The sequence below is a fragment of the Aptenodytes forsteri genome, unplaced genomic scaffold (assembly GCF_000699145.1).
Source record: "Aptenodytes forsteri isolate BGI_AS27 unplaced genomic scaffold, ASM69914v1 Scaffold57, whole genome shotgun sequence".
Lineage (NCBI taxonomy): Eukaryota > Metazoa > Chordata > Aves > Sphenisciformes > Spheniscidae > Aptenodytes > Aptenodytes forsteri.
In genome coordinates, this window is record NW_008796220.1 from 3,951,414 (window position 1) to 3,973,718 (window position 22,305).

At 42.8% G+C, this 22,305-nt stretch overlaps 2 protein-coding genes across 3 annotated transcripts in view; one reads left to right on the forward strand and one right to left on the reverse strand.

Annotated features, from left to right (window-relative positions):
• Nucleotides 1-10,882, forward strand: part of TDRD6 (tudor domain containing 6) — an 11,689-nt gene extending 807 nt beyond the window's left edge. The window contains 5 exon segments of the mRNA XM_019474558.1: nt 17-6,474; nt 6,916-7,034; nt 8,133-8,222; nt 9,052-9,109; nt 10,698-10,882. Of these exon segments, the coding sequence (XP_019330103.1) occupies nt 17-6,474; nt 6,916-7,034; nt 8,133-8,222; nt 9,052-9,109; nt 10,698-10,882 (6,910 nt within the window).
• Nucleotides 10,883-11,529: 647 nt separating this feature from the next.
• The window catches only part of PLA2G7 (phospholipase A2 group VII), an 18,733-nt gene continuing 7,957 nt past the window's right edge, over nt 11,530-22,305 (reverse strand). Inside the window, exons 1-11 of one of the 2 annotated variants that reach the window (XM_009288978.2) lie at nt 22,136-22,281; nt 21,357-21,481; nt 18,954-19,104; nt 18,226-18,319; nt 17,607-17,675; nt 16,992-17,139; nt 15,414-15,527; nt 15,043-15,134; nt 14,474-14,647; nt 13,666-13,814; nt 11,530-13,294 (exon numbers count right to left, since the gene is read on the reverse strand). In XM_009288978.2, coding sequence (XP_009287253.1) covers nt 13,191-13,294; nt 13,666-13,814; nt 14,474-14,647; nt 15,043-15,134; nt 15,414-15,527; nt 16,992-17,139; nt 17,607-17,675; nt 18,226-18,319; nt 18,954-19,104; nt 21,357-21,481; nt 22,136-22,202 — 1,287 coding nt within the window. In that variant the 5' untranslated portion in view covers nt 22,203-22,281 and the 3' untranslated portion in view covers nt 11,530-13,190. Of the gene's footprint in view, nt 13,295-13,665; nt 13,815-14,473; nt 14,648-15,042; nt 15,135-15,413; nt 15,528-16,991; nt 17,140-17,606; nt 17,676-18,225; nt 18,320-18,953; nt 19,105-21,356; nt 21,482-22,135; nt 22,282-22,305 lie in introns of those variants that run through there. The other variant, XM_009288979.2, reaches the window with a different exon arrangement.

Consider the following 22,305-nt stretch of genomic DNA (forward strand, 5'->3'; position numbering starts at 1 on the left):
CCCCCGGTCCCAGCAGGCCGGTGGGCGGCGGGGCTGGGCTGTGCACTGGAGACCTGGGCCTGGTGGAGGTGGTCGGGCTCTGGTACCGCTGCTGCGTGGTGAGTCGCAGCGGCCAGGACTACCGTGTCTTCCTGCTTGATGAGGGCTGCACGGTGGTCACGTCTGCCTATTACCTGGCGCGGGGCTGCAAGGAACTTTTCCACCTGCCCCCTGAGGTGCTGGGCTGTATTGTGGCTGATGTCGTGCCTTCTGGATGCCCCAGGGTGGCATCCTGTGGGGATGCACCAGTCTCCACCTGGACAGTGGAGGCTATGGAGTTCCTCAGCTACCTGCATGGCAAGGAGGTGTCTGGCCTGGTGCGGGAGGTGATGACACCGCAGCTCATAGTGCTTGAGCTGCCCCAGCTTGTGTCCCAGATGCATCACCTGGGCCTGGCCAGGCAGGTCACTCCCAGTTGGTTCTGCCAGGTGCTCAGGCGCTGCCTGACTTCTGGCCACTTAAGGAACCAGCTCAAGCTGCAGCCTCCAGCAAGTTCCCTTGCAACTTCTGCAGTGCCACAGCTTCTCCATGTTTTGCTCTCCTATCAGCCTGTGTCACCTGCCTTGGATTACTTCTACCCGCAGCTTCAGTTGGGTGTGACAGAGCCTGTTCTAGTGACCCATGTCTCTGACCCACACCACATCTACTGCCAGTTGCAGAGCCTGTCCCAGGAGATCCGTTGCCTTTCTGATACCATGCGCCACACTTATGACCGGTGGGAGCAGGATTTATTACCCAAAGTGGGCTCACCCTGTGCTGCCCGTGGCATAGATGGCCAGTGGTACCGTGCACTCCTGCTGGAGCTTATTGCTGGGGAGCAGGACCAGCAAGTGGCTCTGGTGATCTTTGTGGACTATGGCAGGAAGGAGACTGTGACCAGAGCTAACCTGCGCCATTTGCCTGTTGAGTGTTTTCGCATGCCTGTGGTGACTTATCCATGTGCTCTTCAGGGTATCTCGGATGGGGGTTGTGGCTGGTCCCCATCGCACATTGATGAGCTGAAAGCATTGGTGCTAGGCAAAGGAGTGAGTGCTCGCATCAAAGCCTTTAACTCCTTCGAGCATGTCTATTATGTGAGCCTGTACGGGGAAAATGGCATCAACTTGAACTGTCTTTTTGGGGTGCAGGCTTGCTGCCTGGTGAGCAGCCATACACAGGTCAGCCAAACTGAGGCTCAGGAGCAGCTGGAAGTAGAAGAATCCACAGCTGAAGAACTGGAATTGCCACCAGGAGCACCTCCTGTTGCTTTAATGCACAAAGATTTGGCCTCTGCTCCTGTAGTCGGTGTGCATCTGAAGTTGGGTGCGTTCCATGACGCACAGGTCTCCCACCTCCGAGACCCATCCGAGTTCTGGCTCCAGCTCCATGAGCATCGCCGGCTCTTCAGGCAGCTGAGGCAGAGCATGTGGAATTTTTACTCCCATGCCACGAAGCTGGATGGTGCCGGGTGGGACCTACAGCCTGGATCCCTTTGTTGTGCCAGTGGGAAAGAGGGTGCCTTTTATCGAGCGGTGATCACCAGGGTACTGGACAGTGGGGTAGAAATACACCTGGTGGACAGAGGCAGTATGGAAACTGTAGATCGGTGTGTGGTAAAGGAGCTGCTTCCTCGGTTCAGGGAACTACCTGCTTTAGCTCTGAAGTGTTGTTTGGCAGGTATCTCTGCTCTGAGTGGGAGTTGGAGTGAAGCATCTCTGTCTGCCTTCAGAGAGATTGTACTGAACAAGGGACTAAAGGTTCATTTTCTGAGCATGCAGGGTGACAAATACGTGGTTGAAATTTTTGACCAGTCCCAATTAGGAGAGAAAAGTGTAAGTAAACTCATGGCCCAGGGAGGGTATGCTGAATACCAGAGGTGTGAAATACCTGAGACTCTACAGGAATCATCTGTTAAGGCTGTGAGCCAGGCCTCTTCCCCAGCACGTGCTGGGGAGGAAGACCAAGTAAATGCAGGGAAGAGGCTCGGAGAAGAATCTGATCTAAAGAGAAGTGACAGAACACTAAATCCATACATGGCTGTGATGGTCAGAGAGCGCCCTGTCGCAGTCACTCACAATTCTAAAAGTAGTGAATCTGTTCCTGCTCAGAAGTATGAGGGTAAGGAAAACATGCCCATCTCTTGCAGGCAGAATTATGTAGAAATGAAGCCAAGTTCCTCTTACGGAGGTCAGTTAGAAGTAGGAAGCACAGTTAATGTAGTTGTGTCATGTGTTGAAAATCCTAGTTATTTTTGGTGTCAGTTAAGTAGAAATTGCCATGACCTTAAAGTATTAATGGCTGAAATTCAGGAGTATTGTAAAAATTCATCCCACCCACATGCTTGGCCAAATTCTGTATGTTTAGCCCAGTACTCGGAGGATGAAAAGTGGTACAGGGCTTTAATTGTTAGTGAAGTTCCTTCTGCAGGAAAAGTGGAAGTCATATATGTGGACTACGGCAACAGAGAGCTGGTCTCTCTAACAAACCTCCGCTCAACTAATGAATGCTTTCTTAGGTTAGAGGCTCAGGCATTCAGGTGCAGCCTTTACAACTTAATCGAGCCAGATGGTCCGGATCCTTTTGCTTGGGATGAAGCAGCGATTCAGGCTTTTCAGGAGTTTGTCGATACTTCAGCATCTCACTTTGAACTGAAGTGTACAATATTTGCCTTGGCTTCGATAAACGATAAGGAGCTATTTAACATTGTAGATTTAATGACACCTTTTCAGAGTGCTTGCCAGTTTCTGACTGAGAGAGGTGTGGCCAGAACTCTATCTCCTCAAAAGCCTCTGGTATCCTCGGTTCAGCTTCATTCTTACTATTATTCTATGCATGGTATCAAAATTGGGAGTGAGGAAGACGTTTATATTACACATGTTGATGATCCATGGACATTTTACTGCCAGCTTGAAAGATGTGCAGATGTCTTAGCACAGCTTACCGATAACATCGGTCGCCTAAGTGAAACAATGACCAGCTTAGGAACCTTGCAAAAGTCTGGGAGCTTGTGTCTAGCAAAGTATACCGATAATCACTGGTACAGGGGGGTAATTATGAAAACAAAACCTAATACAGAAGTCTTCTTTGTGGATTTTGGGAACACAGAGACAATAGAGAAAGATCATCTGCTTCCTTTACCCAGTGATGCTTGTGATATCTTGCTTTTGCCAATGCAGGCCATAAAGTGTTCCTTATCTGATATATCTAATGTTCCCAAAGAAGCTACAACATGGTTTAAGCAAGCTGTCCTAGAAAGGCAATTAAAAGCAATAGTAGTAGCAAAGGAATCTGATGGTAAACTGTTGATTGAGTTGGTTGATGGCAATACTCAAATTAATGCAAAACTGAAGGAGTTAAGCTTAATAAACAATACAGGACTGTGTAGGCATGTAGAAAATGAAACTTTGTGCTCTAGAAACACAGATGTGAATGAGAGGAATGAGACTGCAGAGTCCCCTTTAAATGCAGGTATGTCTCTTGAAAGAAAAAAATGCAGCTCTGAAGCCCAGGGAGGAGGGGGCAGTAGCAAAAGTCACTTCAAAGAAGAAGATGTAAGCCCTTTCCAGCCTGCTACGAAGGGAGATGTGGCAGCTGGATTACTAGAATCTGATGAAATGTTTAGCAGTAAGAAGGATGCTTTTTTGTTAAATAAAGTGGGGGAGGAGTCTCTGCTCTCTGTCCAGATGGATACACAGTCAGATATTAAATCTGATGCTGAAGGCGGGTGTATAATGCTTAAAAATGTATCTGATCTACTGCAACAGAAGATAGTGCCAGCTCTTAAAGTGTCAGGGTATGTGTCTCATGTAAATGATCTGTTGGATTTTTATGTTCAACTAGAAAGTGATGAGGCTCAGCTTAACAGCATTGCAGAAAACTTAAACAATAGGACGCAAGCAAAGAACCCTTGTGGACAACTCTTCCAAGCAGGAGACTTAATCAGTGCTGTTTATTCGGAAGACAGCCTGTGGTATCGAGCTGTAGTAACAGAGAAGACTTCTGACAATTTGATAAGTATACAATATATTGATTATGGTAATACTTCAGTAATTAATGTTGATCAAGCGCACAGACTCCCTGAAGACTTGTCATCTATTCCAGCAATAAGTATTCACTGCTTCCTAGGTGGACTTAAATGCAAAAAAAATACAACCTGGGCAGAGAAAGCAGTGCTTTACTTCATCAAGAGAACAAGTGATGTTCTGCTAATGTGTGAATTTGTAGAGAAGGTTGAGGATAAATGGGAAGTTATTCTCAGTGACCATCAAGGTATTATAACAGTGGATTTAGCTGATGAAGATCTTGCAAGTAGGGAAAGATCTTGTTCAACAGAAGTACTTGGTAGAGAGAACAGTGACATGGTAACTGTGTGTGAGCCTTTGCCTCCTCAGGCACAAAATGAAATTTCCAGTGTAAGTGATTGTAAATCATTTATCTGGAAGTTTCCAGAGGCAGGTCAGACTGTAAAAACTTATGTCACAGTGGTAAATGGTCCAGAATATTTTTGGAGTCGCAGTGCTGATACAGAAGACATGGATTACATAGAGGAAAAAATAGAGGAAGCTGAAAACCTTGGACTAAAATCTTGGAACGATTGCAGATCTTGTATTAAAAGTGGTGACGTTTGTCTAGCAAAATACAGTCAAGATGGAAAGTTCTACAGAGCTAAAGTCAGCAGTGTAAAAGGTGACAACGTAGTTGTTAGGCATGTGGATTACGGAAGCGAGGAAGCTGTTAGCTTGGAGATGGTCAGACAAATTCCATGTGAATTGCTCAAAATACCTAATCAAGCATTTGCTTGCTGTCTGTCAGGTTTCAGTTCCTCAGAGGGCTCATGGCTTAGTGAAGCAAAAGAGAAGTTTTATGATATGACCGAAGACCTCTTATTAGAAGCTGAAGTAATAGAAACTCAGGAAGATAAAGCTTCTGAAGTCCCTCTGTCTGTTGTCAAGCTGGAAGCTTCTGGCAGGAGTATTAATGAAGAGATGAAGTCTTTTTGGAAGGCTAATAAAGGAACTGGTGACAATGCTTTCTCAAACCTTGAGAACCCCTTAAAGGAAAACAGATGTTCAAACAATGATATTGGTCTTTGTCTTGAAAGAGAAACTACTGCTGTTTGTGGATTAGCTCAAGAAGAAAGTGAAAGTGCTTTACTTTGTTCTGAACCTTTCCTGGGTGTAACTTCTGGGTGTTCAAATACTGTAGAAGCAAATGCGTCAGTGGGAGCTGTTGAGTATATGTCTGGAAAGGCGGATGATGGATGTGAAACAGATGAACATCAAAGCAACTTTGATAAAGAGATACCTCTATCTGAAGGAGAAAGCAATAACAATGTATTACTAGAACCAACGAGAAGCTGCAGTCTTCATATTTTGGGGAGTGAAATGAAAGCTGCAGAACATGAGTTATCTGAAGTACCGTTTCGAGAGGATGCTGAGCTGAAAGCAGAACTGACAGGCAGTGCTTCAGTAGCCAGTCTTTTCCTAGGAAACAAACAAGAAGAACTGCAAAGACTGCCAGTGCTCCAGGTGCAGTCATCTTCGAGTGATGAAACGGGGATGTTAGTAGAACTGGATCAATTACAAATGCATTCTTCGTATTATGATCTAAAAGAGTTCATACTGGAGCTAGAGGCACTTTCAGTGCAGTCCTGCTTTGGTGAAGAAACAAAGGAAGCTCTGGAAATAGAGTCACTTGAAATGCAGACAGCTTCTGGCAGTGAAGCAAGAGAGAAAGTGTTGGAACGGGAATCGTTTGAGCTGCCAGTTGTGAGTGAGGAGGCGGAGGAGTTGGCAGTTTTCAAATTTCTTGAAATCTTACCATCACTTAATGAGAGAGAGAACTTGGGGCCTTCAGTTAGCGATGGACAGAAGACAGTAGAGCTGATTCCATCTGATGTTCAGCTTTCTTTGGGAGGGAAGGCAAAGAAACTGGAATTGAATTTGTCTGGAGTTCCTAAAGCAGAAGCTACACAAGAAGATTGGATGGAAGTAGAGCCTCCTCCCCTAAGGCTGTCTTCATCTGGTGGTAGACCTGAGAAACAACTGGACCTGAAGACCCATGACATGCTGTCAATGCTAGGTGCTGAAATTGAGCAGCTTCTGGAACTGGTGCTGCCTGATGTGCAGCCATCTCAGGAAGATGGGGAGGAGGACTCATTAGGGTTGGAACACACTGCACTGCAAAGTTCTGAAAATAGTGGAAGTCAATTTTCATTTCTTACAAAAGACTTAATGAATCAGAGGCCTGTTTGCACTGTAAAATCATGTGACTGCAAAGTCGAGAAACGTAAGGAGTGGCAGAAGAAAGATGACTGTTATGTGGAAGAATGGATGAAACAAGACTTGACTGACTCATTTAAAGAATGTGGAAATACACGTGTGCAGTCTTCAGACAGTAAGCCTGGGGATGAAGTAGAAAAAAAGCAAAATGAGAACTTGGCTGATTGTGGTGCAGGTAAACTGTCTGATTTTAAGGAGTTAAATAATCAAAATGTTTTGCAGATTCGAACATGAGAATAGCTTTTTTTGTAGTAACCTAAATTTTATTCCCTAATAAGTTACTATATTAGTGTTAACATCAGTATGCTTTGATGGGTTATGGACATCAGACTAAGTGTAGTATCTCATGGATAGTGTGACAGTCTAACAGCAACTAATCTTACTTTGAGAGGTTAATGATTTTATGATTGGAAATCTATTTCTGAACATGAAATGCATTTTCAAGCCAGTTCACGGTGACAAATTTTTAACTTTCAAATACTTAAGTGCAATACTTTGGGGGGGGCAGGGGAGTATGGGAGGAGGGCTGTGATGCATTTGAGTTTTTTGGAGGGGTTGTTTTTGTGTGTTCTTTTTTTTTTCTTCCTCCTTCATTGAGATGTCATCATTTTTGTAGAACGCAATGAGTATACTTGTAATCTGAAGGGCTTTGCTGTTGGTTCCAAATGTGTGGTGTGGACTTCTCTAAAATGGTGCGAGGCTCGCATTTTGGAGGTATCTGAAAAAGGTACCAAGGTAAGTATGGTTTGAATACTCTGTCTGTATTCTTAAGATCCAGTCCTTCTCTGGTCTTCCTCCAAACTTTGAATATTTTCCGGAAGTCTCTTACAGAATTTAAGACTTAGTATTGCAAAGGCTGATTCTGGACCTATAGATTACATAGAAACAGCAGTGTCTCAAACCGAGTGGATGCTGTATGTCAACACTTGATATTCCCTTCACGTCTTACTCCCCTGCATTGACTGCAAAGACTAAAGGATCTGGCTCCAGTTTGAGATGCATATTCATATGTGTGTGGTTCTATCTGCCTGCAAGTTAATGTTCTGCTCTGGAGCTGTGTTACCATTAAATGCCCGTGAAACCTGGCATTATTTTACTGATGTCTTGAGGAATTAGTGTTAGAACAGTAGACACTTGGGAAGAAACTTAAATTATACTGTAATTAATAATGAATACACAACTATTCCTACTTCAGTGAAATGTGTGTTGAATTAGCGGTTGGTGGGAGTTAACTTTAACGGTAGATTATAATCTAATGGGCTGCCTTGTTCTACTGCTGTTTAAGCTATGGGATAAATGAGAAGTCTTCCTCCAGTTCAGGGGGAGTGTGAGCGTATGTACACATATGCACAGACATTATACTTACATAAAAGGGCCTTTAAGTTGTAATTTAAGGTTGCAAATCCAAAAGAGCATTCATAAAAGTAACTCTTTGGAAGATTGAATGCCTGAGATCATGGAAGCCAGCTCTCTTGCTAGTAAATTCCTTAGGTATCTAAAGCTAACCTTAGCTGTATTCAGGTGAGTGTCAGTGTCAGGCATGTAGTGATATCCCTATTCATCAGTTTCCTGCTGGTTCTGATCTAGTAGGTGTCTTCCAGCCTTCCTCTCTCACCATACTTGGGTTAGAAGCCCAGGAGAGCCTTGAGCAGATTCAGCAGCGATATTCAGCTTTATTAGAGGTTAACTTGCTCTTCCTTGAAGGTCCAGACTGAAAGCCTTCTCAAAGGCAGGGAATCCTCAGTTGTGTTTTCCTACTACTTTGTCTTATTTGCTGAGTGTATTCTCGGGATCCACTGCTGTGCTAGATAAGATTTGGCTCTGTCTGTACAGGTCTTTAATCTCTCCAGTGGCAACGAGGAGATTGTGGATCCTGAGAATGTCTGGAACGGTATTCCTGACTGGGCTTGCAGATCATCTGAGGTATGGCGGTGTGGTAGTGGACTGGGCAGGACAGTACTGATTTTTAGAAAGGGCGCTCTGAGTTTAGCTGTGATTCGTCCTGTGTCACTGTGAGAATAGGAAGGCAAAGTAGTATTAATCTAAATCTGTGCATTCATGCCAACAGCTAGAAGCACAGTATTTTTCTTTAAGACATCATATTGTCCTTCTTTCTCTAATAGATCTCTATGGAGACTATAGAAATTTGCATATATATATATAAAATACATAAATATAACTGATATTATATAAATAGTTTACATAAATTGATTTATATAAACTGTCAGCCATTTGGCCTGAGGACTGTGAATTCGGTCTGGGAGTAGATTAGTGAATACAGCTCGAAGGAAGAAATGTTACTGGAAGACTACTATTAATCAAGAACTGTAGAACAATGCTGATGGTGGCTTTTGACAGATCACGCTACTACAGTATGTAACTAACTGGTAAATCATGAAAAATACTTAATAATAGAAGTAATTAGGAAATGATAGTAAGGTTTTCACCAGTGTTCTTCGTGAAGTACCAATAAATGCAAAAACTCATGTCTGGAACCCAAAACTCGTGTCGTCAGCTATGCTACTGATGGTAACAGAATGAATTTCCAGTTCATTCTTCACATGCAGTTTTTGCATCAAAGCGGAAAGTGGGCGGAAGACTTCTGTAGTGAGTTATAAGGGGGGAAAACAGTGGTAAGTAAGAGGCCAGCAGGGCTGATGTAAAAAGTTAGTCTAGTATTAAAGGAAGAACCTCAATGGAAAACTATTTTGGCAATAGTGCCAGCTTCCTAACAGAATCCCCTTTTGTTTAGGCAATAACCCCTGCAACAGAAAACTTGCAGTCCTTACCAGAGGAGCCCTTACTTCAAGGTAAGACTACCTTAAACCTCGCAAAGAGGCTGTGTACTTGGTGTTTGGATGCTTTCTAATTTTCTAGAAAATGCTTTATTTTAGAAAATACAGTTGAAACTTTTTCTTAACTTACATATTTACTCTAATACTGTTGTAATTTTCTTAGTAGCATTAGCTTACGTACTGTCAGTTTAATGGTGCATACATGCAGTGAAAGCTGCTACTCTGTCTTGATTAGAAATAAATTTAGTATTTATTTATTCAACCTAGTGGACTGAGCCTCTTGGACAAGCTGGGGTGGTACACCTAAGTTACAGATTTTTTTGGTAGGGTTTTGGTAGGGTTTTGAGCATGGGCAACCAGCATGCTACTCTTGCTCACGTTTCTGAGGCAAGGTGAGCAACTGCTAGGCAGACTGAACTAAGCATTGTAGTCTGGGATTTGAATGCCCCAATCCCTTAATAGATTCATAGACCAAGATCTAAACTCATAATAATACCATCTTAGTTGTAAGGATAGTTTGTGAATAGTGCATGTACATCTTTATTGTTACTTAAAAATTTTGAAGTGTTACTGGCGAACACCTGTTCTGTGTACCAAAATAGTACAGGTTCTTCCTGATGACAGACTATTTCTATAATCTGTGGAATCACAGAGAAGTTCTGGTTGAAAGGGACCTTTGGAGGTGCTCAAAGCAGGGTCAACTCGATCAGGTTGCTTAGGACCATCCTTTCAGGTCTGGAATCCATCCAAGGATGGAGACTCCAGAACCTCTCTGGGCAACTTGTTCCTGTGTTTGACCAGTGGTTGCCTGATGGAGACTGAACTAAGCTTAAGTAGGGATAGCATTTGTGTCTTCAGTGATTGAATTGGTAATTGTATTTCTACAACTGTACAAAAAGCTGACTGCTTTACAGGTAACAAATAATGAAGCCTGCAACAGAGATCTAGTTACCTGTTGGGCAAAAAACTAATTAAAAGAACTTGATTAAAATGTTAAACTGGTGAATCTACAAATCCTCCCTCAAATGCAGGATTATTCCTGATCTTGTTTCTGGTTTTGATAATACTTTTACAGTTTTTACCACTTAATTTTAGTGGTTTTCCCCTTTGGTTGCTAATTATTATTGTCCAAATTTGCCCACTGTCTGTGTTCTTGAATGCTTTGCACCGTATTAGTGTATGCAGCCTCTCAGCAGCAGCACAGAAAACATGAGCTAAGGTCATGCAACCATGTGGCACAAACTGGATCTTGCTGCACATGTGGGCCACTGCCTGGAAAGGCAGTTTGAGTAGAAGGTACCCGATCCACAGGATGCAAAAACTCCTGCAGTGGCTTATGCTAAGCCCACTGAGGGATGGAGTGGCTTGAACTTGTAACTGAAATCTGGGAGCACTGCTAGCTTAATCTTCTTGGGCAGTTCTGTTGTTTCAACTGTCTTACCCTTATATGATAACTTTGCATAAGTACAGTCTTTTAATGTAGTCCAATATGTTGATGACATCTAGTCTGAAGCCTTGTAGAGCTATGACTTTAAGTATTAAAGCATTTATACATGTTTATAGAAACGTCTTGATGGGTCTAATCTGTTTTTATTCCCTGTAGAAAAGCAAACTTGCTGCAGTTCAGATCTAGGCGAAGATTCTCATGTCCTCCAACATTCCTGAAATCAAGTGACATGTTCACCCCATGAAGCTGAAAGAGTACCTGTGTACACGAACATTCCCATGAAAATGTGTTTTCATGGGAACACGGATACAAGCAAAGCATTGAGTGTTTCTTCTGTGTAACTGAGCAAATGCCTGTCACTACCATACTTCCCCATCAAGGAATAGTTCTTGTTGGTAGACCGTTATTGTCAGCTTGGCTTCTTATAGCTGTACTTTCTTTACTTAAATAGGAATTTGCCTCTTGACTGGCGTTCCTTACTGAATGTGTGTGCACCAACTTGCGTATCTAGCTGTTGGTGGGTGGTTCTTGAACAAAAGTTTCTTGTGAGTTGCTGTATAGGCTACTGTGTTGCACAGTACTGCTTTCTGATGTACGCTTTTTGAAAAGTTGCATTAAGTGGTTTTTCTTTTTTCTCCAAGAAAAGTTGAGGGTATCTTCTTTTTTTGTGAGGGGAGGAGTTTTTTTCTCTGTAGGGGAACATAGTTGTTTTGGGTTGAAGTCTTGCATTTGGTGCTGTTATAAATCAATGGAAGAAGCTGGAATAAAGCTTTGGCTGGCATATACTGATCAGTGTTTTGTTAATGACTTGTGTTCTTTCCCTGTGCGTAAGCCCATATGCTGTGTGCATACCGAGTATCTTTCTTCAGCTGTACTACTGCAGTTAGATGTAGCTATGCACATTCTGCAGTTACTCATTCTGTTTTGACCCTAAACAGCTCTCTAGAGCACTGCGAGCTATGGTGACTGCTTTGAAACATCAGAGTCATGTACAAAATAGAACTTTTATTTATGACATGGCCTTAATTGCACTAAGGAAAGACGAAGCTTTTCCTGTAACTATGAAGCAGACCTAGTAGAATGGTTTTGCTGCTGCATGTGTCCGGTGTGGTAAGGACTTCTCCTTAAAAAAGATGCAGCTTATCTCACCTTTTATTTTCCACCTCGTGTTGAAAAGGGGTTTCTATTTTCCAGTCCTGTTCCATGCTCCTGTATAGCATAGGTTCTTCCTCCTCTTCAGAGGCTATGGATTTTTCATGCTGCCATAATGTTTTAGGAACCCAAGATCTCTGACAATGTAATAGTCTGGCTGAGTATCACAGTAGACCTCAAGTGTTAGTGCTCACTTGGTAACAGAAACACTTGTATTGTCTCTATTAAGGGAATCAACATGCATGATGGTAGGCTGGAGAGAATTTAATTAAATTCTGAAAAACAAGTCTTAGATGTTGTTGCAATCTCATGTTAAGATCAGATTATATAAATGTTTAATTACACCGTTAACTGCTTTGCTTGTTCTGCTTGCTTCAGTTGTTTTGTTTGTAACCTAATTTGAAACAAATAGGCTACAGTTAGAAGTAGTCCCCCTTTTGCAAGACTTATTCATTTAGAAGTCAGCCTTCCATGTGGCAACTTCAAAGAGTTTTGTTCTAAAAATCAGAGCCTTCTTTGGCCAACCACATAGTCAACGGCTTCTACTGACAGACACAGACAGCAGTGCTAGTACCTGGACAAAGACGAGTGTCTGGAGAGTGTTACAACCATGAGAGACATCAAGATGATCAAGCAATGCTTACATGCCCCTTTTTAAAGGGAGTGGTAGAAGTGACATATCTCTTCTGTAATTTCACCTACAACAGTGGTAATACAGAGATTAACAAGAGAGGCACTGCTTGGAGCTTTGCCTAAGGGGAATTACAGTTGCTACAACAAGAGTGACCATTTCAGCAGCTTTTGGAATGAAAACATCCTCTGAATATGGCAGTAAATACAGATCTTAAATGTAAGTGGATTAAGTTCATATGAGAAGTCCTGTGTCTGAACAAACACCTTTCTCTGCTGTTACCTTAAACTATTTCCTGTAGCTTTTACTGTGATTCTTATTAAAATAAGACAGTTTTGAAGACCTTCCACTAGCACCTCTCTAACTAGAAGGAGCAAAAAACCTGCTCCAACTCTCAACTGTTGTCAGAGCATAGCTGAAATACTAAGTAGTTTAATAACAAATTGAAGATTTTTTTTTTTTCTTACACTGCAGAAAAGGTTTGCTGGATGCAAACTGACTTCAAGCTTGGTAAGCAGAACTTTAGTTGAATTCCTTGGAGCTTAATCTCTCTCTCTGCAAACTTGATTCTAAGTCAAAATTAGAAAAAGCCTTTAAATGACCATCATGTGATTTATTTTTTTTTTTTCCCCCAACTGCCTATAAAGCAGAAGTTACCCTGTTGCAGTATTTCAGAGAATCCCACTACCTCATTTGAACTAAAGCCTCTCTACAGTTTCATGATAATGTAACCTCATCCCTTATCTTTTTTTTGTGCCATAGCCCAAAAGCTGTGTAGGTCGCCAGTGCTAATACAGGTCTGAGCAATGTCTGGCCAACACTAGTGTCCTGATGTCCGTGGCATTTTCAGTATTTCTTTGTATTCCTTATTCCGGTTCAGCTGGAGATAAGTCAATATTGGTACCAGGAATAACATTGGGTCCTATGCCATCCACAAGAGAATCCCACTTATCGAAATCTTTCTTAAGACCTATAAAATGGGGGAAAGAAAACCCAAGTGGTAACGCATTAAGTAGTCAGCTTTTTGTAAAGTTACACTGAAAAATTAAATTATAGGACAGATGAATCAACTTGGCAAAGTAGGGGAGGCATGATGTTTTAAGGAGGCAAAAGTGGCACTCCAGGTGTTTATGTATTAGAACAAAACTGCAGTGTTCCTCCTCTGAATTGCTTAGATTACAAAAGTAACTAACAAACCTCTAGAAAAAGAGTCTGACTGTTTTTTCTGCTTAAACTTTTGTGACACACTTGATCTTGTTCTAAACAGAATGGTTATATAAAAAGCTTCATAGGAATTAAGTATTAATTTAACTTCATACTTTGATGTAAACAGATACTTACTCAAATGTTTCTGCAGGAAGGCTAATGAAGCATGATTGCTTATATCAATAGCTTCATTTGGATCTATTTCTCCTTTTAATTTGAAAAATCTTCCAATGATTCCTCCGCTCACAAAGGTGAAGTCAGGAAAGCTCTGATGTACTGACCCCCTGCAAATAGAACGGTGATCAACAGGCTTATAAGAATGCAGTCATCTGATTAAAAGATGCCATGGGTTGCACAGACTTCTTCAAAGACAGTCATACATCTTGTGCTGTCGTCTTTAGCAGATGACAAAACAGGTTAATCTCATAAGCATGCAAGATGAGCAGTAAATTCTGTCCTAACCACAGAAGGGAGGAAGTTTTGAACATGTTTACTGTTAAGTCACTACAACTGCAATGGCAATAAAGAGTAGGCTTGGCAAAACTTCAACATCCAGTTGTCTCTCTGCTCTAAGGTGGATTATAAAGCCATCTGCTCCCCTGTACGCAGTGCTTTCACTAGGTGAGTGCGTAACTGCACCCAGAAGGCTATTTAAAGTGTTCAAACACAGATGATGCATGAGGCCCAGAGCAAAACTTGTGCCCCAAGGCAGGAATACACACCTTGGAGTATCTTAAAGTTAGGGTTACTGGCTGCTTTGAGAGAGGTCTCTGTCTCCACTGTGGGGGACTTATCGCTGTCTAATTTAAACATGCAGTGAAAACCTGGGCCATGAGGAAGTAGTGACTGTCTGTCTTTCTGCAGTTACATGTAACCAAACAGCTCCAACAAGAGAGTAAAGATTCATCTTCAACCACAGAAATTATGGATCCTGGACACTTACTTGATAGTGATCATTTTCTTGTTTGTGTCATTGGAGCCGAGCTTCTTCATCTTTAAGATATTATCAGCCCACTGGAATTTTTCAGAGTTGATAAAAAGCAGCGGTTGCTGGACGCTGTTTTGGTAAATGTCATCACCTACTGGAAGCATCCATGCATCGAGGGCAATGCCACACCTGCCAGAAACAACTGGATATGGTCACAGAAGCAGAAAGCTTTGTATGGAAGTTCTCAGCATGCTTTGATTTGCAGGAGACATGGGAAAGAGTGACTCTCTATGATACTGAACAGGTAAACAGGTTAATGAATCATTTTGGTTTGAAATTATTTCTACTCTGGGGGAAGAGAATTAATCCATTATTGCATTTGTCAGTCTCCATTGCCACGTGCAGCTGGGCACAGGAGCTTCTGCAGGGTCCCACAGTATCACGATATAATATGATACAGCTACTATCCCCACAGTTGAAGGAAGCATGACTTGAGAAAACAGGCCATGCCAAACAAAACTTTTCTTCCCCTGTTCCAGACCTCTCAAGTACCAAATGTCTTTTGCCTTGTTTTGCATACTTACCTGAATCTTATTTCTTTGCTGAGACTTTCAATAACTGTAGCACCACCAAAAGAGTGTCCCATCACAGCTATTCTGCTAGTATCAACAGAATCCTGTCAAAAAAATCCAGGTGCTGTAAGAGACTCTTTCCCAAACTATTTTTTTTTTTTTTTAAAGGGAATAATTTTTTAGGCAATAGATCCTATTGAAGCAAGAAGAGCATCATTTCAGCTCCATTACTATCTATCCAGCTTGGGATGACCTGATAATATGTTCATAGATCTACAGTGTGATCTTCAGAACAGTTTACAGGAACCAGTTTAGAAATGGAAGAGGGAAACCAGAAGCATTATTAGGCATTTTACAAAATGCAGTCACCGCCTTTCACTAACCTTTAAGCTATTCCAGTCAAAGTTTGAATTTAGTACGTTCATTACTTCCTCTCCTGAATTGATTTTAAGAATGAGGTTAAGAGCTTTGATACACTCCTCCGCTCTTTGCTGCACCTGGGGAGAAAGAGAAGTTGGGGCAGAGCAGTAGAAGGAATTATCAGACAACTGCTAGGCTTGCTGGCCCTTTGGACACAAGACTTGGTCTGATTTTTTTCTCCTAAGTGTCTGATACAGTAACAACTATTCTAAACTGCAGAATGGAACTGTAAAACAGAACTCTGACAAGGTCTAAACAATAACAAAACTGACTTTTGGAGGTCCAAAGGTCTTGTGTAGATCCTCTGCACGTGGAGGAATGTATCTCTATAACATGCGCCAAAGACCTTCAGCTCCTTCGTCTTGTCACTACTCAGAGAAGGGGTTGTTGGGATGTACAAAGGCTTAGGTCACACAACTACAAGGAAGGCTGACTTGCTGCTCCTCCTCATACTCACTTTGATAAGCAAATGTCATTACATCACTGGCCCCATCTGCATGATAGCTTTGAAGCTGTCTTTACACTGGATAAACCCAAAATAAGAAAGAGCCAAGAAGCCCTTCCTGTTATATACATACACATTCTTGAAAACTGTAGTAAAGCTGTTGCAAATAAAGGTTTTCATTGTTCAGTATAAGAAGTGGTTTTGATTTTGGTATTTTAGTAAAAGAAAAGCTTCAAAAAGAACCAAAGAACAGTAGCGTCCTTGGGAACTGCAGTCTGTAGGCAGCCAGCAAGATGTCTGTGCAGCACTGAATTTCAAATAAATCTCTTATCTCCCGATTTCTCTACTAGTGAAATTTGCAGGCAACGGCTTCTGGAGGTTATCTGCAAGCTCAGACATTATGTATTGAGACTCGTAAGTAGGATGTTGTATGCACACAGGAAATGACGCTTGTCCTGCTGGCTGTACGGCCCAGGGAGATAAGGAGAAACACCTCCCTGGCTGAGTTTGCATTAGCTGGAAGAAAACACTCCCATATTTTAAAGGTCAACTCTGTGCTTGGAGGAGCTCGTCAGTATGGCCATATCATATCTAGCATGGATGCTGCTTGTAATTGGGAAGTCTGCATTGTCTACATTGCTATAAACCATGTTAAAGTGTGTTGAAGATGATGAAGCAAACATCGCCCTTAGAGCAGCCATGATACATCTTGCTATCCAACAGTAAACAAAAGCTGAAGCAAGCCTAAGGCCACACAAACATTTGAATTCAACTCTGTGTCACTTAAAGACTGGGCTGGGCAGCAAAAGCGTGAAGACACAGAGAAGAAACAGAAGGTTGAGTGGAACCAGAAGAGAAACAGCTAAGCTCAACAGTGCAACTTCATGAGAAAGCTTTGTTGAGGAAGTACTTTATGCTCTGAAGAAGTTGTTGTTGGCTTTCCCATCTTCAGGAACATAGGACTTGATGCATTTTTATATACCTCCTGAATCATGGCAGAAGACTGCAGACATGGCCAAAGGGAAAGAGTCTGCTAGTTGGTCCTCAGCACACCACTCCTGCCTCACTTCCTAGAGCACAGACCTAGGATGAGTACCTGCTTATGGCGCAAACAACGCTCTTCCTCTCCAGTTTTTAGTTTCCTGTAGTAGATCCACTCCTTCTCCATGTTTGATGTAGACTCTTCCTGTCGTTCAGAAATGGACTTTTTTTTACAATAATACGTTGCTGAAGCAGATTCATCTCTGTAATATCAACAAAAGGTTATTTCTGGGAGTGCAGTCCCTTTGGTTTGAGAGGAAGTCAGCAGAAGTTTCAGATTCTGCTTATCTCAAGAGATCCAGCTACCAACCAGTGCTGCTGCAATCACAACTGAGTGTAGACAGACTTTCTAAATAATGCAGTAACCCCACCAAAACTCCCACCTCCTTTACATTCTCCAGGTTCTAACAATAAGAGAGAGGAAAACAGCATGCCTGAAGAATGACAAACAGTATCTACTCTGGGACTTTTCATTCAAGGGCTTATTTAAGCAAATTCCCTTTGCTTAGATAAGAGTTGAGCTAGAGAAACGGGGAGTGTGGGCAGGGCTGAAGAAGATACAGTAGTTTTTCTTTTTAAAAAAATCCCAAGTTCTTTACAATAAATAACATTCTATTCAATGTGAGAAAGTTTCTTTCCATCAGAACTCAAAAACGTGCAGTATACGAACCTGTGCTCCACAGCAGCCACTATAAAGCCCTGGGAAGCCATCTCTATGCAAATAGCAGAATAGATCGTCCTGCAATCAAAACCAGTCTGGTGAGACGCGTGCATACATAATTATTTCAATTACACTGCTCTTTAAATGTTGACCACACTACATATGCGCTAGCCCCCATTCGGTATTTCTTCTCTTTGAATTTGCTAGCCAGTAGAGCAGGATTTTGTATGCCAGTCACCAAGGCCTGTTCACAAAACCTTGTTACTGTTTTACTATCTGTTCAGAAGGAAAAATGCTAATAATTTTAAAAAGTAGCACATATGACACTTTGCATTTTCAAAGAGCTGTCCAAAAATCAACTAGCTAATCTTCACAACATGCTTATGGATTGGTAAATACCTTCACCCCTAAAATACAAAGGCAAAACGCAAATAAATACATCAACCCTGCTTTATTTACTGCTGTTGATTTTAGTGGAGGCATACTGATACACAGCAGCCTGTTCTTCCAATCCATTTCAACTCGACGGGGATCTCACCCCTGTGCTGAAAATCTCTTCAGAACCATCCTTGGAGACTGCTGTCTCCATAGACGACAAAAATAGTTTGTCAACAAACTGCAGAATTACCGAAAAGCTCCAAGTCCATGGGAAAAAACGAGGAGTGGGTATTTTTCTCCCGGCTTAAAAGCAGCATTTGACTTTGCAGGACAGGTCACTGAACCTAGATAAAAATCGAAGCGTATGTCATTATTACTGAAATGAGAGAAAGCATTTGTTCCTGTGGGAGAGATCCCAAGAGTCTGGTGACCACTGATTTCAGAGCGGTCATCTGAAAATAAGGTACCAAATCTCATCTTTAAAATGCAGAAGACAAATAAGGATCTGATTCTGAAAATACTTTGTACTTGGCAGAAGATACTCTTCCTTCTCCTCTTCCCGTCCACAGCCTAGCACAAGGCCTGTTAAACCCTATGAAAACAGATTTTCAAGAATAGTCAGGCATCCAAGTCTTGTTGGTATTCAGACCTCAGTATCTATCTGACCTTTGTATATTTGCACATTTCCTTGTGGGATTTAAATCCCGACACACAGGTGCAGCTTACCCAAGCTCTTCCTAGAGCAAATTGCCCAGACACTCCTATTCATAGCAGTCAGGAACTGCGGGTCTGCCTGAAAACTGGGTCACATTCAGCATTGCTACACAAACCCGTCCCAAACACGCATGCTTCCTCAGGAGAAACTAGTTTTTAGTTCTGCAGCAATAACACACCGTTTACGGAGCAGTGAGGCAACGACCTGCATACAGAGCTCATGCCCTTGCACTAGTCAAGAAATAAAACCAGAACCAGTCTTACCAACATAGTACTGGAAAAGCCTTTCTCCTACAACTCGGTACATATTAAGGAAGTCAGAGAGTCCCTGATAGTACTCTTTATCTGGAATCCACGGTGCCTCTTCGTTATCTGTGGCATTGCATGATGGATAATACAGGCGCAAGAAGCTTCCCTGGGATTAGGGGAGGAAAAAAAAAAAAAGAAGATTGATATTTATTTATATATGGCAGAGAAAAAGGAAGATAAAAACATTTATGTCAAGGGCTTCAGATGCAAGAATGACAGCTCAAGAGAATTAAGAGAATCTCACGAGAAAATTATTATCCTATACAGGCTTTGATGCCAATCCTATGCCACTATCTTTTTGTCCCTGCCATGAATTTAAAGTAGCATGACAGTTGGCATCCAGGTAGAGATACACATCACCTTCTCTAGGTTAGCCTATGGCTAATTCAAAAAGCTTCATTTAATTAAGTTGATCATGACAAACACTCACTACCTATTTGCTCTATTTCTGCATCGTGCTGGATCTTTTCTTCTGCCTTCCTCGCTATGTCTCCCTTCGGGGAATGGTACGATGACACAGTTTGATCAGTTTAACAGGGGTGATTGTGTCCCCTTCACCCTTCCAGCTGGGAGCTGTCATTGCTTTCTTTGCACCAGTGAGTCTCATGGATCTGTTACTGACCCAATTCAGCTTACTAAACTCGTGGGGGGGGGGAGGACCTCCTAGAAGTATATTTTTCCATTGGGTTAGCAAGACAAATTTTACCCTGAGACTAGTTTCTGGAAGTGTGGTCCAGCAGAGGAGATGAGGGTGGAGTCAGGGGCATGGTCTCAACATGGCTATAGTGTTCCTGGCTAACCTGAGCAAAAGGCTGTCAGTAAAGCTCTTGGGCAGCTGCACAGCAAAGGAGTGCAGGATATTGTCTTCCCTCCTCATCAAGATGTTTACAAGTCTGTAGTGGTCCATCTTTCTAAACACAATTTTGTTAACCTGTGTTTTATCTGCCTCCATTTCTTATCACCGGTTTGAATCTTCTCTTACTGTCTGCACTCCAGGTCTTCCAGGAAACCACCCAAGCTTTCCACATTCACATGGACCCTCCATGCCCCCCTTACCAGTATTTTTCCTACGCAGACAGCAGCAATGTACCAATGGCACGCCTTAAAGCAGACCCCCCGGCAGATGGACTGTGTGTAATTTGCATTCTTACGTCCTGGTTTGCAAGGGAATTTGCGACACACTATTGAAATTCACTGTCTTGCTCCAGCTGCACTTTTGTTTTAACAAGTTAAGTCTATGGCCAAAAAGAACACGAGCTTTGGAATAAAGTCTGGTTTCTTGAACGCTAATTTATCAGTTTCATACACAACGTGTCCCAAAGGCTTGTTTAATGAAGCTTGTTTCTATTTACTCATCAAACTTAAATCAACCTTTGACACAAAGGCCATTAAGGGCGAAATCATCAAACCTTCATCCATACTGGTAATGATATTAATTTGATCCCAGAATAGTCCCAGTGAACTTCCCCAGGTGACTAACTGCTTACCAGGAAGGGAAAGAGGTTCATTATCTATGCCTGAGAGAACTGTAATTATACAGATTGCTTATCTACGAAAAACACACGGGCTGATTGCAAAGAGAAACTAATCGCTTCTTTGTGCTAATACAGAGTAAGCTCAGTAAAGGGAAACATATGAATAACTACTACAAACTGATCACAAGTTCCACTATACCTCGCTAGTCTGAGGAGTAAAACCACAGTGTAAATGCAGGCATATTCTCATAGGAAAATTAAAAAGCAGGAGGATTTGAAATGAAAACCCGTAAGCGAGCTCATTAGCTGGCTATTTACGGTCCCCATCTTCTTATTGTGGCTTCTCTCTGTACTAACCACTTGCAGAATTGACGTCCTGTTCTTTTTCAGATAGATAAAATTTCGAGAAGACATCTCATGCTTTACCCTGCAGCTGAAACACTACATACCCTCATCACCCAACCCTGCCAAATCCCATTGGGATCTTTGTGATGAGAACAGCTACAGTCACAGAGACTGCGTGTGGAGTCTCCCCAGGAGCCCAACGCAGAAGGGAGCGGTGGGGTGGATGGGAAGAACCCCGTGGGTCTCAGGAGGACACAGTTTCTCTGCAGTATCTTGCGCAGGGGAGTCAGGAAGGCAAGGATATTAGGAGGAGGGAGGCAGTAGCCATGGGGAAGCCTTGCAGGTTACATCCATCTGGTAAATGCTCAGTACACACCCTACATTGGGACGGAGGGGATAGAAAGCTCAGCTGTGAGCGTTAGCCATGAAGCATCCCTGCACACAGACAAGACCTGTTTGATTCATCTGTAAAACTACAGCAAGTTGTTTCACTACCACAATGGCTTAAATCCAAAGGAGAAAGACCCAAGAGCTTTACCTCAACTGCATTTTCAGTCATCAGGTCTGTACATCCAACCGAGTGCGGGCCCTTTCCTTCAGGGATCCTATAAAACTTCTCAGTGCTGCTGCTTCCCATTTCCATTGGTGCCTTCACGGACAAACCTGGGGAAAAACACAAAGCAAATCAAAAGACTGCCATGGCCTGTGTGACCAGATCACCTGCCCTGGAAAAAACTCACTGTGTTGAAGATCCAGGAGTAGGAAATTCAAGGTTGAGCTCATACAAGGATCTGCTTATGAGAACCAGAGATCTGAAATCCCAAGTCACCAACCTGGCCTGCTCTATTGGGGAATTTCCTTGGAGCAGCGTCCTGAATCCCAAGGATCAGACAACACCGTGCACTAAACAGAAAGGCAGGGAGGAAACGTTTGGCTGGGGACGCCATGGTGGCACTCGGGACGTCGAGATGCTGCGGTGCAGAGCAGCAGCAGTCTCACTTCTTGGGCACAAACAGGGAAGCGCAAGCCCAAGAGTGGCAAGTTTCAGACATGAGGGCAGTTCCCCCCCCGCCAGGCTACGACCTAGAGCTGCTGCTCCTCCTGGTACGAACGGGCAGAGAGGGAAGTTTTTGCAGCTCCTCGGTAAACAAAACCGGCCTATGCATCTGGGGGAGAAGGATGTCACGGAGAAAACCAACGCTGTAGCCATTTTTCCAAGAGGAACGACAAAGCCTGGATTTGATCCCTGGAGAGAAAAGGAAGAGCTGCCCGTGCAGGAGAGGTTGTTGGGAAGGTCTGACCGTCCCCGGCCCATACCTGGGGTGACCCCTCCGAGCCAGGCTCGCCCTGGGGATGAGCGGAGCGCAGGGGGAAGCAGCCGCATCCCAGACTAGGCAGCAGGCGTGAGCAGCATCCCCCGCCGCTCGCTCCGGCAGCCGGGGTGGGTTTTATCTGCCACGTTTTCCTCCCTCGGCAGCAGCCCCGGC